This window comes from Eulemur rufifrons, chromosome 9 (assembly GCF_041146395.1).
Source record: "Eulemur rufifrons isolate Redbay chromosome 9, OSU_ERuf_1, whole genome shotgun sequence".
Lineage (NCBI taxonomy): Eukaryota > Metazoa > Chordata > Mammalia > Primates > Lemuridae > Eulemur > Eulemur rufifrons.
The window spans coordinates 16,588,450-16,606,411 of NC_090991.1; the positions used below are offsets into that span (position 1 = coordinate 16,588,450).

The 17,962-nt window shown below is 38.2% G+C and overlaps 1 protein-coding gene across 2 annotated transcripts in view; it reads left to right on the forward strand.

Annotated features, from left to right (window-relative positions):
• BLMH (bleomycin hydrolase) overlaps positions 1 to 17,962 on the forward strand; it is a 41,933-nt gene that overhangs the window by 17,264 nt on the left and 6,707 nt on the right. For both annotated transcript variants that reach the window (XM_069483521.1, XM_069483520.1), the window contains exons 7-11: positions 76 to 231; positions 1,069 to 1,227; positions 1,344 to 1,411; positions 2,795 to 2,912; positions 6,304 to 6,373. In XM_069483521.1, coding sequence (XP_069339622.1) covers positions 76 to 231; positions 1,069 to 1,227; positions 1,344 to 1,411; positions 2,795 to 2,912; positions 6,304 to 6,373 — 571 coding nt within the window. The remainder of the gene's footprint in view (positions 1 to 75; positions 232 to 1,068; positions 1,228 to 1,343; positions 1,412 to 2,794; positions 2,913 to 6,303; positions 6,374 to 17,962) is intronic.

A 17,962-nucleotide genomic window follows, 5' to 3' on the forward strand; every position in this document is an offset into this window, starting at 1 on the left:
GCTTAAGGAAAATGAAGAGGTAAAAAATAACACTTTCCCCAGTCATTGCTCATCTGTCCTTCTTCTCTCTTCCAGATATTCCGAGTGGTGTGCATCTGTTTGGGTAATCCACCAGAGACATTCACCTGGGAGTACCGAGACAAAGATAAAAATTATCACAAAATTGGCCCCATAACACCCTTGGAGTTTTACAGGGAACATGTCAAGCCACTCTTCAATATGGAAGATAAGGTTGGAGACTAGCACTGCCAGCTGCTGGCTGTTTACTTTCAAATGCCTATTGACTACAAGGAAGGGTATAAGATTTCTGGGTTAATGTGCAGGATCATCAAACTAGACAGTAAACAAACTCTTTTCCCTTCCTCTGAATTATTTTATGCACCTGATAAAGTTTGGTCTTGCCAGGATCTGTCACCTTTCCCCAGTGTTCCTCTTTAGAGACTTTCTAACTTTAGGAGAGCAGTCAGTTTAATTCCCATGTGCTCCCCTCATTTGGGCCCAGAATCATTCTCAGGCACAAAGACAATGAAAGTGCATTGGGTGTGTCTTCTCATGGATTGAGAGTACCTCTGTACTGTGGTCCCCTCTGGGGACTCTCCTGTTGAAGGGAGCAGTGTCCCACCCTAGTTTTGCTTCCTTTATCTGCCTAACAAGATGACCAGAGCCTCTTTCCTTTATTGGCTTCTTGACCCTCTTCTAAGCAAATGTCATTGCCAGGTGTTGAGCCTGTCTTGTAACTTGAAAATGGTTCTTGATGAGCTTTCCATCAAATTGCCCTAGTGCATGCAATTTTTCAGAATTAGTTTTGGAGTAGTTCATCCCAGTAGGAAAAACAGGTAGATGCAGCTCCCAAACGTGTCTCTCGAACTAACTAGAACATGCAAGGAACTCTCTCACATGTATTTTAATACCTTTTGTTTCTTTGTTATTTAACAGTGTGGCTATAGTGCTTATTCTAGTAGACAGAGGTGATGAGCTTGATGTAAACAATGAACCTAGAAGAGTGGTGTGTTCTTACTTGACATTCCTGGCTTTGTGTTCTAATCAGCATGTTCTTGATCTCAATAGATTTGTTTAGTGAATGACCCTAGACCCCAGCACAAGTACAACAGACTCTACACAGTGGACTACTTAAGCAATATGGTTGGAGGGAGAAAAACTCTGTATAACAACCAGCCCATTGACTTCTTGAAAAAGATGGTTGCTGCTTCCATCAAAGATGGAGAGGTTGATATTGTTTTTGTGTCTTCCACATTGGGGTTAAAACATCTTTTACTTCTTTGGTGTAATAGGAAGATAGGGTTTATGTTGACTTTCTTTCTTCCTCTTTCCTCTATTTCTAGGCTGTGTGGTTTGGCTGTGATGTTGGAAAACACTTCAATGGCAAGCTGGGCATCAGTGACATGAATGTGTGAGTGTAAGAAATTTAAAATAGAAAGTCATTTGTGAGTGTTGCTATTGGAGTGCACACGTGGTACGAAATGACTCTGCTGAGGTTCATCCAAAGATTAAGGTTGGGCTAAGCCTGAGTTTCTTTCTTTGCATGCTGTAGAGTTTGAGGGCTCATAGCAGAAACTCCACTTAAATGCTCTAACCCAGGAAATCAAGATCATACTTCATATCTGAGTAGAAATTGTTGGGTATTCATAAAAAGTCATCCTATATGAAAAAGACTGTCTAAAAAACTAATCGAGCCAAAAATAATTGGGCTGGGCACAGTGGCTCACGCTTGTAATCTTAGCACTCTGGGAGGCCAAGGTGGGAGGATGGCTTGAGCTTGGGAGTTGGAGGCCAGCCTGAGCAACAGCAAGATCCCATCTCTACTTAAAAAAAATAGAAAAATTAGCCAGGCACCAGTAGCACATGCCTGTAGTCCCAGCTTCTCAGGAGGCGGAGGCTGGAGGATCACCTGAGCCCAGGAGTTTGAGGTTGCAGTGAGCTCTGATGATGCCACTGCACTCTACCCCGGGTGACAGAGCCAGACTCTGTCTCGAAAAAAAATTTTTTAAAAAGTTGATTACTATGTAAATTTGTTCAGTGTATTTGGGAATATAAGGAAAGATTTTCCAGAGCTCTTGTTTGCTATTTGATTCTTTTTAAACTGTTTATCTTATTTGCTGCCTTTGTATTTTGTCTTTATGACAAGTGGGATAATTTAAAGCATTCCTCCTGGTGTTTATGACAATGAAAATTCATTTGGGAACTAAGTCATATAAGATTCCTTGACTGTTAAAATATACCATTTTAGGATTACTTATAAGTAATTGTTACTTATAGGAAGTTGAGTAAATATCGTGATAGTTAATAAGAGAAAAATCTGCTAAAAGAGAGAGGTAATGCTTTTTTTAATTTTGAAAATATTCTCCAATATTTTTGGCATTGTTTAAATTTCAGTCAGCAATGGCTTAAATGTATTCAGTAACTGGTTGGTTCAGTCAGCTCAAAAGAGATCATTTTTATAAGAAGTTACTTTAAAAAGCATTTTTTATTATTTTTCAAAGTTTTTTTGCTAAAATGACAATGTCAACTCATCTTGTCAACCTTTAATATGGAGAATTTATGTTTAATCATTTCATATTTTCCTACATACTCTTGTGACACATAGAGTATGGAATTCCACTGAGAGATTAAATTCTGCATGTACCTTATTCTTTCTGAAGAGCTATAGCTAGAGCCTATATTTATTTGGTGCTGTTGAGCCCCTTCAGTTTCTTCTGTGTCCCTTTTACAGTCAGACGCCAGTTTTGCCCCATGATTGTACTCCCTTCATTTTGTGCTGTCATTCTTTTTACAGCTATGACCATGAGTTAGTGTTTGGTGTCTCCTTGAAGAACATGAATAAAGCGGAGAGGTTGACTTTTGGTGAGTCACTTATGACCCACGCCATGACCTTCACTGCTGTCTCAGAGAAGGTATGACCCTCAGCATGCCTACTGCAGTGTTTGCACAGATGGATCTACATTCTCCTGCAGACTATTTACCCAGCAGAGCTTCATTCATAGTGTACATGATTTCTGTTAGCTTCCAAGGAAGACATTGTACCTGCATCACTTGGGGTTTGGCTGCATGCTCAGAGGTAATAAAAATAGGAACTTTCCACGAGGAGCAGAATTTGGATCAGCAGGGAGTAAGGAAGTAACTGCTCTTCTGTAACTTTGGAAGGTCTTAGTGTGAAGAGAGGTCAGCAAGGGAATTTGGGAAGTTCACTTCTATTTTATAAGGAAGATAACTTCTGTTTTCTAAGGAATTAAAATGTGCCCTGGAAGTGTTCATATCTTGATGACCTATGTTCAGACTTACCTTCCTTTCATTTGTTGTTCAGATTCTTTTGCAGTAAAATGTCAGTAACAGTAACTTGTACATTCTCTGCTTGTTACTAGATTTATGCAGAACTTTAGGAAATTGGATGTGAAGTATTTTGCATTTCCTATAAAACACTCTGAAAAGTATGTTACTTTTTCTAGGACACAGTGTTGGAAACAACTGAAATTTTATCTTTCACAAATAAGCTCCCCACTTGTAGTCTATAGAAGGGATATTTTATCCCCCATGCTAAGGGATCCTAAGGAAGGTTAGATTTTGAAGTACTTTAATTCTTTACCACCACAAACAAAAATGTTCTTTCTAGCCTAATTACTGGAAAGAAAGTCACGGAATAACTACCTTGTATAAATCTTTTTAGAAAATAGTTTTGTTATCCTATCCACTAGATATATGATCTTTGAAACATTTAGAAATATCTTAGCATGTCATTATGCCTCATTTTCTTAACTAGCCTACCTAGAAGTCCTGATTTGTTTTTTGTCCTCTTTAGGCAAAATTGTGAGTAGGATAGGATTTTCTCTCTGTACCTTTCTCTCATCTCTTCCAACTACTTCACTTGAAGGTGCCTTTTCAAGCCCACAGCATCCCAGATCCTTGTGCTCTCCTATTCAAAACCTGATCTTAAGGAAAGTCAAATTACGTTCATACAAATTACAGGGCTAGGACATTAAGAGTAGAACTCTGAGGTGTTCTCAGTTTTATGAGATCAAACACAGTACAGTGTAAAAAGTACCCTGCAATAATTAGACAGTCCTGTGTTGATATTCCTGCTACTCCTGTGGTTTTCATAGATTAAGGTAAAGGTTGAGGTCTTGTAAGCCAGTGAGCTGTTTTCCATTCCTTGATACTCTCAGCTCTGTAGTTAGCAAGACTCTCACACCAATAAACAGATTGCCAAGGGTTACCCAGAAGAATGTATGGAATACAATTTGTATTATCTGTGTAGATCAGGAAAAGCCATTTCAAAATAGCAAAAGGTGATTTAAAAGTTTTATCACCCCAATTTAACAAAATTCTCATATTTGAATTATAAACAAAACAAAATTAAGTTATAAGAAGTTATCTTTAAGGGTGGCTTTTTGACATCAGAGGCAAAACATTAGTAGGAATTTTTCATGAATAAACTGAGGAATTTGTTCATATATATATTTGGACTGTATTGTAAAATTAGTGGATTTACAACTAAAGCTCCTTAAATTAAACTTTTAAACTATATAGAGAGTTATTAAAACAAAAAAAGCAAAAACACCTGGTATAATTTCCAAGGAAGTTCAGCATTTTATTATTTTTCCATCTGTCTTATAGAGTGTTTCTATTTTTCATAAATAAAACTAATGAATACTTCATGTCATTTTCTCTGGCAAATCCATTCTTTGATTGGCATGGTTTATTTCCACAGGGAAATGGAGCTACCTTACATGCTAATAATGTAAAGCATAATTTATATTATCATAACTGGAATTTTGTGTTGAAACTTTTTCTCTTTCTTCTACTTAGAGTTTTTGACCACTAAAACTAGTTTGAACTACATTTGAGTAATAATACAGAGGTAAATGCATACTAATAGCTATGTTTCTTCAGTATTTTTGTAGCTTATTTCATGGAATATCTATAAGTGAGGTCCAGGTATTATTCTATAATTGTAGATGACCCAAAGAATAACTTGATCTAGGTCACTGCAGGAATTCCTTGGCAAAGAATAGAATAAGAAACATTTTCAGACTTATTATAATAAGTAAATTAGGTGATATAAATTCTAACAGTGATTTTTAAAAGGAAAGTAAAAATGGACTACAATGAGGGGAATAGAAAACCATAACAGACATTTAATATGCCAGCTCCAGAATGTATAGTTTAATGACATGGTCTTAAAGGTTTCTGGGGCTAAGAGTAAGGGTTAGTACAGGTAAGGGTGTTTGAAACTTGTGGATTTGTTGTTTGTTGGTTATTTCTGAGACGGAAAATTACTGAAATCCAAGAAAACTGACAAGAGTAGAGTGTACAGGTTAGCAGAGCCAATGGGAACCAAATCCCATATAGATGAAACTCATCATGCAGTTATATGTAAGTGGGAGCTGACAGATAAAATCATTAGGAGATAATACAGGGGTCAGTGCCTTTCTCCAGCTACAAAGATTTAAGTTGTTTTGACATCAGCAAATGTCCTGGGTAAACACGAAAGAGAAAAGTCTTTTCCGAATGGAGCCTTCCTCCTGTCCCTCTCTGTGTCACAATAGTAGAGGCTAGAAGGTTATCATGATGAGTATCACTGTCCCTTTAAGAAGATGAAAATTGAGCTTATTTTATTAATGAAGATAGAAGAGGGAGAACGGTAGAAATGCCTGGCTTTTGTTTATGAAAATGGTCTTTTTACTTTTGCTTTGCCATTCAATCTCTGTTGTATTAAATTCAATATTTGTGTAACTGAATCAGTGAAAGAACACATTTGGAGAGTATCATTGCTTGGTTTCCCTAAGTAGAAAATCAAGCAGTATGATGAGAATGTGTTTATTTTGTTTTGTTTTTTGAAAAAAACAAAACAAAACAAACTCTGACCAGGTCTTAGAATCATTCCTAAAATAAATAGAATGGGACGCCTTTGCAAGGAATACTGATTGATTAAAAGCAAGAATCTCTGGCTTCAAATGCTGTTCACTGCTTTTAGTGGTTTATATTTTGTTTTTCTTAGCCAAGTAGCATTTTATATGCTTACTTTCTGTATAGAATAGAATGTAAAGGAGAAGATAATATTTATTGCTTTGTTAGCGTTATTGCATTTTTACCTCATGGGATTCAAATTCCACTTCTATTGGCTGTCCCTTTAGTGACAGTAGGGATTATATAGCCCTGGTCGTGTACATCATGCCTGTATAGAGCAGGCTGTTTATTCTAAGTGGCTGCAGAAGAAATACTCCTACATGACACCTCAGCAGGGAGAATGTGCTCTCAGACTATACATAATCATCCACTTTTTTGCAGGATGATCAGAGTGGTACATTCGTGAAATGGAGAGTGGAGAATTCGTGGGGTGAAGACCATGGCCACAAAGGTGAGCTTAATTTGGTATTACTAACTCCAGGTGACTGGAGTCTGCTTATTCTGCCTCTCGGGTGAAAAGCTGCTCTAGTGTGGAGGATTTTTCAGTAATTGGTCCCATTGATTAGACTATTCTACAGAAAAATCTGAGAATCTGGTTTGCCCTCAAGATTCCCTGGACCAATATGGCATGCCTGAACACCCAGCTTGATTTTGAGACCAGTATACGTGCTAAGACCAATACATGCTGGCATTCGTTCCAAACCGTGCTGACGCTTTGTACCAGAATGACTTGACCAAATGAGGAGGTTGGATGCCCTTTGCCAGGATGCTTGCTATATAGCTTTCAGTGTATTTTCATCTGCACCAGTGCTCTAGAAAGTTGGAAGTGAACTTCTGAGTGGGAGAATGGGATTGGCAGGAAAACTTTCTTCAGGCATTTGTTAAAGACTCCTTAGAAGTTATGATGCCTAAAGAGGAAGACAATACTTTGGTTACCATTTAGAACTTTTTTATACTGACAAATCAAAACCCTTGCAGGCCAGGCGCGGTGGCTCACGCCTGTAATCCTAGCACTCTGGGAGGCCGAGGCGGGTGGATCCCTCAAGGTCAGGAGTTCGAGACCAGCCTGAGCAAGAGCGAGACCCCATCTCTACTAAAAATAGAAAGAAATTATCTGGCCAACTAAAATATATATAGAAAAAATTAGCCGGGCATGGTGGCACATGCCTGTAGTCCCAGCTACTCGGGAGGCTGAGACAGGAAGGATCGCTTGAGCTCAGGAGTTTGAGGTTGCTGTGAGCTAGGCTGACGCCACGGCACTCACTCTAGCCCGGGCAACAAAGCGAGACACTGTCTCAAAAAAAAAAAAAAAAAACCCTTGCAGAAGTCATGAGTAAATTATAGTGACTAGGCTAAATAAAATTACACAGGTTAATATATGAATTGTAGAAAAAATAAAAATATAGATAAAAAAAGAAAATAAAAGTCTATAATAATCTGACCACCCAGAGATCATCATTGATCAATAGTTTAGGGTATATTCTTACAAACTTTTATGCTTTAATTTTTAGGGTTTCAAACCAAAAGTGGCAACTACCGTGGTGTATGTGTACATGCGAGCTTGTATATATGCAGGTGTGCTATGTGCTGGCAGCATTTTGTAGCCAGCTCTTTCCCAGAGTCCCTATTTCTTACTTTTAGCCAATGCATTCTGGCTAGGAAAAAACACATTAACCACAGCTTACTAGACTAATTAGGAGACTGGGAGGAATAGGGGGTAGGTAGGGAAGCCAGAGAAGAGAGATACACAGACACTTAGAAACAAACCTCTGCATACTTTTCACCCAACAGGAATCAGCCAGACCTTTTCTTAAAATAAGAAAGAGAGAGAGAAATAAGAAAAGAAAAAGAAAGTAGAGATCAGCAACTCTTTTGAGTAGTGATGTTCCAACTGTGTTCCTCAGAGCCCTAGGATTTTCAAGGGTAAAAGGTAGAGGAGGGGGTATGGAGGTTTGAAAGTAAGCATGTGGGACTTCCATAGCTTATATTTGAAAACTACTGTCTTAGAAGAGCCCATTACACTGAGTTTTGAACCTGACAAGACTTTAGTATGCTGATTGAACAGCACAGACTGGTATATGATGGCCAAAATCTGAAGGCCATTAATCAGGTCTTTTCATCTCCCCACGAATATAATCATTGATGGATTTTGGCTAACTGTCTCTGGGTTCTGCTGTGAAACTCAGCAGCTCAGTGTTTATATATAAACAAATATAAGTGCTGTTAGTGCGTTTCTTTTCATCATCAAATAGTTCCATGTCCCCCTTCTGTGATTCCATAATTGTTCTGTGATTACAGGGGTCTATTATGAATTAGAATGCATTTTTTAATTAATTAATTATTTTTTTTTTTTTTTTTTTTGAGACAGAGTCTCACTCTGTTGCCCAGGCTAGAGTGAGTGCCGTGGCGTCAGCCTAGCTCACAGCAACCTCAAACTCCTGAGCTCAAGGGATCCTCCTGTCTCAGCCTCCCGAGTAGCTGGAACTACAGGCATGCACCACCATGCCCGGCTAATTTTTTCTATATATATATTTTTAGCTGTCCATATAATTTCTTTCTATTTTTAGTAGAGATGAGGTCTCGCTCTTGCTCAGGCTGGTCTCGAACTCCTGAGCTTAAACGATCCGCCCACCTCGGCCTCCCAGAGTGCTAGGATTACAGGCGTGAGCCACCGCGCCCGGCCAATTAATTAATTTTTTGTATGGGGGAAGTGAGGTTCAATTTTCATTTCATTTCTTCTTTTTTTTTTTTTTGAGATAAAGTCTCACTCTGTCACCTTGGGTAGAATGCAGTGGTGTCATCAAAGCTTACCGCAACCTCAAACTTCTGGATTCAAGTGATCCTCCTGCCTCAGCCTCCCGAGTAGCAGGGACTACAGGTGCACACCATGATGCCCTGCTAATTTTTCTGTATTTAGTAGAGACAGGGTCTCACGCTTGGTCAGGCTGGTCTCAAACTCCTGAGCTCAAGCAATCCTCTGCCTCAGCCTCCCAGAGTGCTAGGATTACAGGCGTGAGCCACTGCACCTGGCCTGCAATATTTTTAAATTGGTGATTTTTTTATAGGGTGAATTTCATTTTAAGACAAATGTACATTGGAGTCAGAGAGGAGTTTAAACCCCAGCAAAACTAGCAGAAAGATTAAAAATAACTCACAGTTTAGTAATATCTGTAAATCAATGATAATCAAGATATAGATGCTTGTCTTAAATTGGAAGGATTTGATTATTTGTAGCAAACATAAGATACTGGGTTAAAATTGTTTTTTTGTTGCTTCAGATGAACCTTTGTAGCTTCTGTTTCATTTCTGGTCTAATTTGGTTCCTGTAATTGGATTTGTTATCATATAGGTTAGCATCTAGGAAAAGGACTAAAGTTATGGTTTATTTAGATGAGCCTGGATCCATTGGCTTGCTTTTTTGATATTTTTCCATCTGTAACAGTCACTCAGTTTGTAGATAGTAGTGATAGCCATTTAAGGGAGGACAAACACTTGTAAATTCAGGAAAATGCTCTGTATTCTATGTCTTTAATTATTGTCTTTAATACTCTGAACCTAAATACTTGCTCTTAAAGAGAATTCTGGACCACTTTGCTAATTTTTTTCATTTAACTTTACTCCTACTCAAAAAGTTTTGCCTCTGCTGACTTACTTATTCCTTTATTAGGCTGAGAAAAGTGGGGTCTTGATCCCTGTAATCTCCCTGTAATCCTTCCCAGTGAAATCTGTAGCTATCTAGTAAAGATTAAACTAACTTTTGTGTTGTTCTCAAATAACTGAAATGTTTGAGATTATAAAGAGCAAAGCATTTCAGTAGAGAGCCAAAAGATAAGAAATTGAACTGGAATGGAGTTGGGAATAGTTCATTCAAAGCCAAAATAAATTATTCTCATGTATTTCTTGGTAATGTTCTTTCTGACTTAACAGGAAGGAAGGAAAGAAAACATGATCTAATTTAATTGGCACACTTGGCCTGACCTTAGGAGAATGTGTAGTATGTTATGATATTGGCAATGTGTGTTTACCCCAGTAGAGCCTTCTTGTCTGTCATCCTGTTGGACATTGGCTGGCACGTCCAAGGCAGGACCTCTGTTTATGCTTTCAGGAGACATGACAACCTTAAGAAGCATTATGGGATTTTTTTTTCTGTAGATAACATTGTTAACAGTTTGTTACTATTCTCTTCGGGATTTCTGCCTGTTAAGATTGATGTTTGTGAAAAATTGAGTTTATAATATAAGCTGGAGATAACAGAGCAGAGATACCTAGGCAAGCTGCCCTTGTCCTCTGCCCAGCCCTGGCTTTGGTCCTCCCTGTGGTCATGTTCATGGCCTTCCTGCCCAGAGGCTATTATGTAAAGCAAATAACCTGAATTTTTCACAAATTGAAGAGAGGGTTCCTTCTGACCAGGAGAGACATAAAAGGAGAAATTCGTTTTTGCCTTACTGTAGCAGTTGAGTTACTTCATGTTGGTGAATTATAGTATTCATAGTCAGCTATGCTGAAAATTGTATGCACATCTGACATGTACACCAACATGGTTTCTTTTCTCCCCTGCTTCTTGAAATACTTGACTATGTATTTTGTACCTTATTTATGGATCGTATCAGAAATGGATTTCACAGTTAGATGAGGGAACAGACCTTGGAATTTGTTATGTTATCTTTCATCTTGAAAAGTTGATAGAATAAAATATTTAAGAATATAAAATAGAGAAAATAACCTTTGGTTCTTCTCATTCTTTCTTAGAAATTCATCTGAGAAGAGCCAGATCTTTAAGCCAAAGTGACCTGCCGGTCCCCTAGCTAATAAGTGGTAGAACCAGAATTATAACCCAGATAGTCTGACACCAGAGCCAGTTTTCTTAACCATTAAATTGTGCTTTTTCTCAATTTCTCTGTTCTAGTAGCATCTAATCCACTTATGGAAATAACAGATCAGTTCATGGTCATTGGTGACCAGAAACAGCAGCTGAGAAGAGATAAAACTGGCAATGTCATGTAAATGTTTGAAGTCAGGAGAAAAGGCTCTTAGTGCATCATTTATGGCTAGGAGGCTGAATAAGGAGCTTGGAGTGGAGCATCTTGCGAGGGTTTGTGTCCAACGTTAGCACATTGTGAGTTGGACAAGTAAGAAACTATATGCGAACATCCAAAATTTCCCTGAATTATTTTATCCATGGTGCTTTATAATAACAAGGTTCTTTGATTTTTCTTAACTTTTTATAGTGGACAATTTCAAACATATGTAAAGTAAACAATAGAATTAAGGAATCCCCAATATGCCTATTACCCAGCTTCAATAGTTATCAGCATTCTGCCATGCATCTAAGAGTGTTTTTGATAGTCAGTAAATTAAATTCTTGGATGGTTTCTCTAATAAACCAGTCTTGCTATGGAACCTTACTTTGTGATTGTTTCATTTTTTTTTTTTTTTTTGAGACAGAGTCTCACTCTGTTGCCCAGGCTAGAGTGAGTGCCGTGGCGTCAGCCTAGCTCACAGCAACCTCAAACTCCTGAGCTCAAGGGATCCTCCTGTCTCAGCCTCCCGAGTAGTTGGGACTACAGGCATGCACCACCATGCCCGGCTAATTTTTTCTATATATATTTTTAGCTGTCCATATAATTTCTTTCTATTTTTAGTAGAGATGGGGTCTCGCTCTTGCTCAGGCTGGTCTCGAACTCCTGACCTTGAGGGATCCACCCACCTCGGCCTCCCAGAGTGCTAGGATTACAGGCGTGAGCCACCGTGCCCGGCCTGATTGTTTCATTTAGTCACAAGATTATATTCCAGTTCTAGAGCCCTGATACAGCAGCGCTCTGAATGTAATTATCATAACATAGTTCTTAATGCTTATTTAGTCTAATTTCTCAATATGCTAAGTAATACAACTTTTAAGTGAGGGTAGTGAAGATATTATTTTCTAATTCTGCAGTATTCACTGGAGAATTTTTATCTTTTAAAATTTCTATCTTCTAAAAATTGTGTCTCCTTGTTTTCATTTTGAACCAAGATAAGTTTTTCATTTTTCAAATTACTTTTGTGCCTTTCAGATGCATGATCATTTGAAATTGTTTTTAACACACATTTTTCATCTTTCTTACAAATGAGCTTCTCTGTTCCTGACTTCATTTTAGTAAAATTTCCAGACTTCATCCTAAAAGGGAGCCTCTTGGTGATTTCAGTTAAAGAGACTTTGGCACGTTAGAGATTAATCTGGAAAGAAATTTATGTGACCAATTCAGATTGTATCTGGATTTCTGCTGCTTCCTAAAAACCAATATTATGATCTTTAATTGCCTCACCAGCCAAACTATGTCACATGTGATTTTGGAGAGAGTATGTTCAAAGTTAGGCATAAAACTCATCATTTTCTTCACATGTTATATGGTGGAACCAACCAGGTGAGTTGTGGAGAGATAGTTAATACTTAATTCTTAATTATAGAACATGGACAGTAATTTAACTCCTTATGGTTTCACATTTCTCTATCAGTAACATGGATAATCACTCTGTTTCTTTATGAGGTCCTACAGTTTGTCTGTATATAGCCATCAAATGAAATAATGTATGAAAGCATTTTTTAAATTATATACTGTTATGTAAATCTAAAGAGTTTAATATTCCATATTTCTGTCTGAGATACTCAGGCCATACAGTAACATAGCATCTTGCTTCATAAGAATTCAAAGTCTGCTAACGTATTTGTATTTATTTCTCCTCGTGGTATCAGAGTAGAGTAACTCAGGATGTGAATGTGGATGATTATACCCATGTTTTATATGAAGAAACTGAAACTTTTTTAGAGTTTTGACTTATTTTGCACAGGATCAGAGAGAGAATTAAAATTCACATCTCTTAATTTGACACAGGCAGCTTACCTAAAAATGGGCATTACTAATAAAGACAATTATTTGCAGATCTGTTTGAGGTTCAGTTCTGGATTTCTAGCACAAATAATATAAATCATAGGCAATTTTGAGCTGAACTTACTGAAACGAGTAAATTGTATAAGCTAAAATGAGAGGTTTCTGATTTCCTATAAAGGGGCAAGATACAAATTTGTTTTTATGGTCTCAGGGGGTTTCATATCTCTCAAGGCTTGGGAAAAGAGCTGTTACCATCAAATCTGGATATCTGAGTTCTTTTAGAAGGACTTTACATTGTCCATCTTTATTAACCAAAGAGCCTACGTGTCTTGGGCTAAAAAATAGTACATGTGAGTAGAATAAAGGAAGCATGTGCTCTCTGGTTCACTGGTGTTTCCCTATCAAAGCATGTGACTAGGAGAGGGCTATCATTGTGGGGATAGGGACAAACTTGGGACAGAGGCATCTAACCTGCAATGAGGCATCAGCTTCAGGGAGAAATCCCCTCATATTTAATGTAGACTTGTGTATATATGTGCTTTCTCCTGTGGAGAGAATGTATAATTTTCACCAGATTGTTTACAAGGTATGTTTGCATTGGTTTAAGAAGGATAGAGGGTAAGCACAGAATCTGGAGCCAGACCACCTGAGTGTGCATTCTGTCTCCCCCCATTGGTTGTGTAACCGTGGTCGTGGTATTTAACCTCTAAGCCTCAGCTTTCTCATCTATAAAATAGGTATAATTATTTATACCTATCTCACAGGGCTGTTATGAGAACCACGAAGAATTAGCTGTCATCGCTACTGTTGTTAATGTTATCTATAGACTAATGAGGGCAAGAACACAAGAACTATAAGGCTCTCTAACCCTTCTCTTCTGGAAGAGGGTTTTCTAACTTGCTTCATGGTTCCAACTTCAGGTCTCTAAAACTTCAGCCCCCTAGTGTGACCACTGTGCTACATCACCAGTTTACTGGATGGATAACCCCTAGTGAGGGACTAGTTTCGTGAGAGAGAGCAGTGGAGGTGAATAAACCTGGTGCTGAGGAAAAACCATTAGCAGTAGCATCAGCTCACATTTATTGATGGGATGCAGGGAACCGTACATAGGCCATGGTGGAATGAATGTCTCTGACCCTCAGAGGAATTTATACTTATTCACCTGTGACATAGGAAGGGGATTTGAAGAGGCCTATGATTTGACAGAAATGGCATTCATGGTGTGCTCCTCAGAGTGTAAGATATAGGATAAATAGACCGAGAAAAGCAAAGAAGGGATGATTTTTCCAAGAAGGCAGATGACAGAGAAAGAGGAAGAACTAGGTAGGGCCCCTGTCAGTAGGGAGACAATAAGGAAGACTGTGAAGCTGAGGTTATTGAAAAGAGTGAGGAGTTGGAGAGACACCTCAGAAGTCAAGGGGGAACGTGGAAGTAAATAGTGGTGGTACAGCAGAGCAGACAGAAAAGGAGTCCAGGGAAAATGCTGTTGGGTTGGACTTGAAGGTAGTTTTTGGAAACTTTAGGAGGGATGAGGGTGCAAGCCCAACGCTCCTGTTGTGCCACACCAGTTTCATGTTAGTACTTAATTCCTTCAAAGGCTGGGTATGGTGGGGTTGGGGGAATTAAAGCTGGGACAATTGCAGCTGTGAATCTTGCTCCGTATGGTGTTTGTAATCTGTTACAAGAATGAATATGTAAAACATAAACACAAGAATAAGTGCAGAATAATACAGGGAATAAACCGCAGGGAGATGGTGAGTGATCTGTGAGGGCTCCTTAGGGATTCTTCAAGGGTGAGTGGAGTTTTAGGGAGGACGTTAGGGCTGTGGCTTTTTTTGAAAAGGGAGGGGGAGGCCAGCCAGAGAAATGGTAGTTTGGAAGGGCAGCTCTTGGCATTTAGAGCATGCTTTAGACAGGTCAGAGGAGTGAGGCCAAGAAATAATGCAGCCTGCCATCCACGGAGCTCTTGAGGAATGACCAAAAAGGAGGCTTTACCTGAAACACATAGGAGTAGTGATAGTTTTGGGGTCAAAGAGAAGTCATTGAGTTTCAGTGGGAAAACAGACCCTTGGATGACATCTAAAGTTGTGCTTTCCTCTCCTGGTCCAACGTCAGAGATCCTGGCAGAGTTATGTGTGTTCTCAGGCTTGCCTGGATCGTGCTCATGGGTCTAGGGGAAGGAGAAATCAGCCGCGAGGTGAACAGGCTTCTTCTTGGCCCCTTAGGAGAGGGCATTTCCTCAGGATGTGTACACTTCTGCTGCCTGAACTTTGCTGTGGTTTGATGGTTTAAAAAAATACAAACCACAACCCAAAACAACCCCTTTTCTCTACCACATTTTCTACTCTGCGTTTTTCCTAGTGTCTTTACCAGGGAAACAGTACCTTCTCTAGCCTTTGTTTCTGAAAGAGGCCACAAGTAATATCCGGCTATAAGAGTATCTTTTATCAGCAAATGATTCCAAACAGCTGGATCCTCACCACATAGCTGGACTTTTATGTTTACTCTGGAGGAAAAAGAAGCCTCTTATCATATCACTGTTGAAATGGCAATCATAATTATAAATGGTTGTTTTGATTCCCTTCTGACTTTTTTTAAACGTCCGGCCCATCTTGTTATCCATCTATGTAAATACATGCACTTAGAACACATGGCATCTCTTTGATTTAAAAATTAAAAAATACCTGGTGGGCACAGTGGCATGTGCCTGCAGTCCCGGTTACTTAGGCTGAGAGGGGAGGATCACTTGGGCCCAGGGGTTTGAGTCCAGCCTGGGCAACATAGGGAGACCCCCATCAATCAGTCGATACATACATACAGACATACATAAATACATACATGCACAACTAACCAACCTCATAAATGGACCCAGCAGATGAAGTGGGTTCCAAACAGACATCTGAGCTAGATGAAATACTGTTATCTGTTGCTGAAGCCACAACTACATGCCAGCTCTCTTTGCCGCTGACTGCTCTATTGGAGGAAGCTGAACCCTATGAAAAAGACTCTAAATTTGAGGTTAAAACCTGGGTTTGATGCAGGCTTTACTTACTGGCTGTGTGACTTTAGACGAACCAAAGCTAACCCTGCCTGCCTAATTATGTTGTAAGGATTAAAATCAAAACAAGGGTAGTGTATGTAAAATTGCATTGTGAAGTGCAAGGTCTGCATGGTGTGCCTTTTGTTTTCTAAAGTGTAATTCTTTTAATAGATAATAAATGATATCAAAATCAATTTGATTTTGTTCCAAAATCAAATAACAAAGAGTTTATAAAGAAGAATCTTGTTTCTATCTCTGACACTCTATTCCCCTCCTCCTCTCTCTGGTTACCATTTCTATTAGTTTCTGATATAGTTTTTTTTTTTTTTTTTTTTAGTGCAAATAAATATACATATACTAATATAACTGTTGCCTCCCTTTTTTACACTAGTAGCAGCCAGTGGTAGCATACCTTATATCCTGCTCTGCAAATTGCTTTCACTTCACTCAACAGCATGTCTTGGAGGCATTTCCTTATCAGTACATTTCCACATCAGTACATCTTTATTATCTTCCACTGTCAGCAGGTACCTTAGTGTATTTAACCGCCTCCCTCGCTAATGGAGCTCAGTTGTTTTGGTCTTTTGCTATTACAAACTATTATAGTGAGTTAATATGTGTACAGTGCTTAGAACAGTGCCTGGCACATAGTAAGTGCCGAGTAAGTATTAGCTATTGTTGCACATAAATACATATTGTGTGCATGCAAGTACTATGTATCTGTAGGACCAAGTCCCAGAAATGGTATTGCTTAGTGAAGAGGATAAATATATTTATAATTTCTCTAGATATTGAAAAATTCCATTCCATAAGTGTTGTGTCATTTTGCACATTTGCAACATACTCTATACAAATTTAAGGTGTTAGGGCATGCTTCACACAGGAGGTACCTAACAGCAGTTGACAAATTGTCACTACTAAATTATCTATTGAAATTATCTGTGTTCATAATTGGGGACTAGACTGTGCCAAGGCCTTAGTAAGTGATGGGGTTTTTCACTGAGACTGTGTTTCTAATGTTTTCTTACCACTTATCCTGCTTTGTTCTTGTATTTATTTTTTTCATTATAATAGCAGAAAAATGGTTGTAAGCATAACACCTGAGTTAGAATCCAAATAGAGAAAGATTGATAAATTTGATTTAATAAAAACAAAAAATTTTAGTAGGCTAGCAAATATCATAAACTAAATTAGAAGGCAAATTACATGATAGGAAAAAATGTTTGCAGCCAATTGCAGGGAGCTATTACTGATCACCATGAAAAAGGCAAACACTCTAATTAAATATGGGCAGAGATCTCAAACAGATAATTTATAAAAGCAAACTGTAAACAGCAAGCAAACACATTAAAAGAAAAAAGCCCCAAATTGGACCCAAAAAGAAGTTGGTAATTATATATACCAAATATTGATGAGGATATAAGAAAATTTAATATGACCATGCATTTGTTAAGACAGAGATTCCTTCTGAGAAATGCATCGTTGGGTGATTTCATCATCATGTGAGTGTCATAGAATGTACTTACACAGACCTAGATAGCATAGCCTACTGCACACCTGATGTACCTAGGCTACATGGTACAGCCTATTGCTCCTAGGCTAAAACCCGTACAGCATGTTACTGTACTGAATACTGAGGGAATTGTAACACAATGGTCACTATTTGTGTATGTAAATATGGAAAAGGTATAGTAAAAATGCAATTATAATCTCATGGGACCACTATCATATTATATACGCGGTTCTTTGTTGACCACACGTCATGCGGTACATGACTGTAGATAATTAAGGATATGTACTAAGATTTAGTTACAGAAATGTTTATTTATAACAGTATTGTTTCTAAGCATGAAAAAAAAATTCAGATTCCAACAATACATTTTGATTTAATCATACAGATTCAACACCTAAAAATTATTACATAGGTAGATGTATTTCTTTATCAGTACGGAGAGAGGTTAATTGGAAAAGCAACATGTATGGTACTTTGTAATATAAGACCATGTGTGATGTCTCATTTTTATGAAATATACAGAGTGTACATGTAGAAACTTTATCAAAGGATATATATGTAAAACTTGAACAGGAGCTTATCCCAAAGTGGTGAGATTATAGGAAGGAAGTTTTAAAT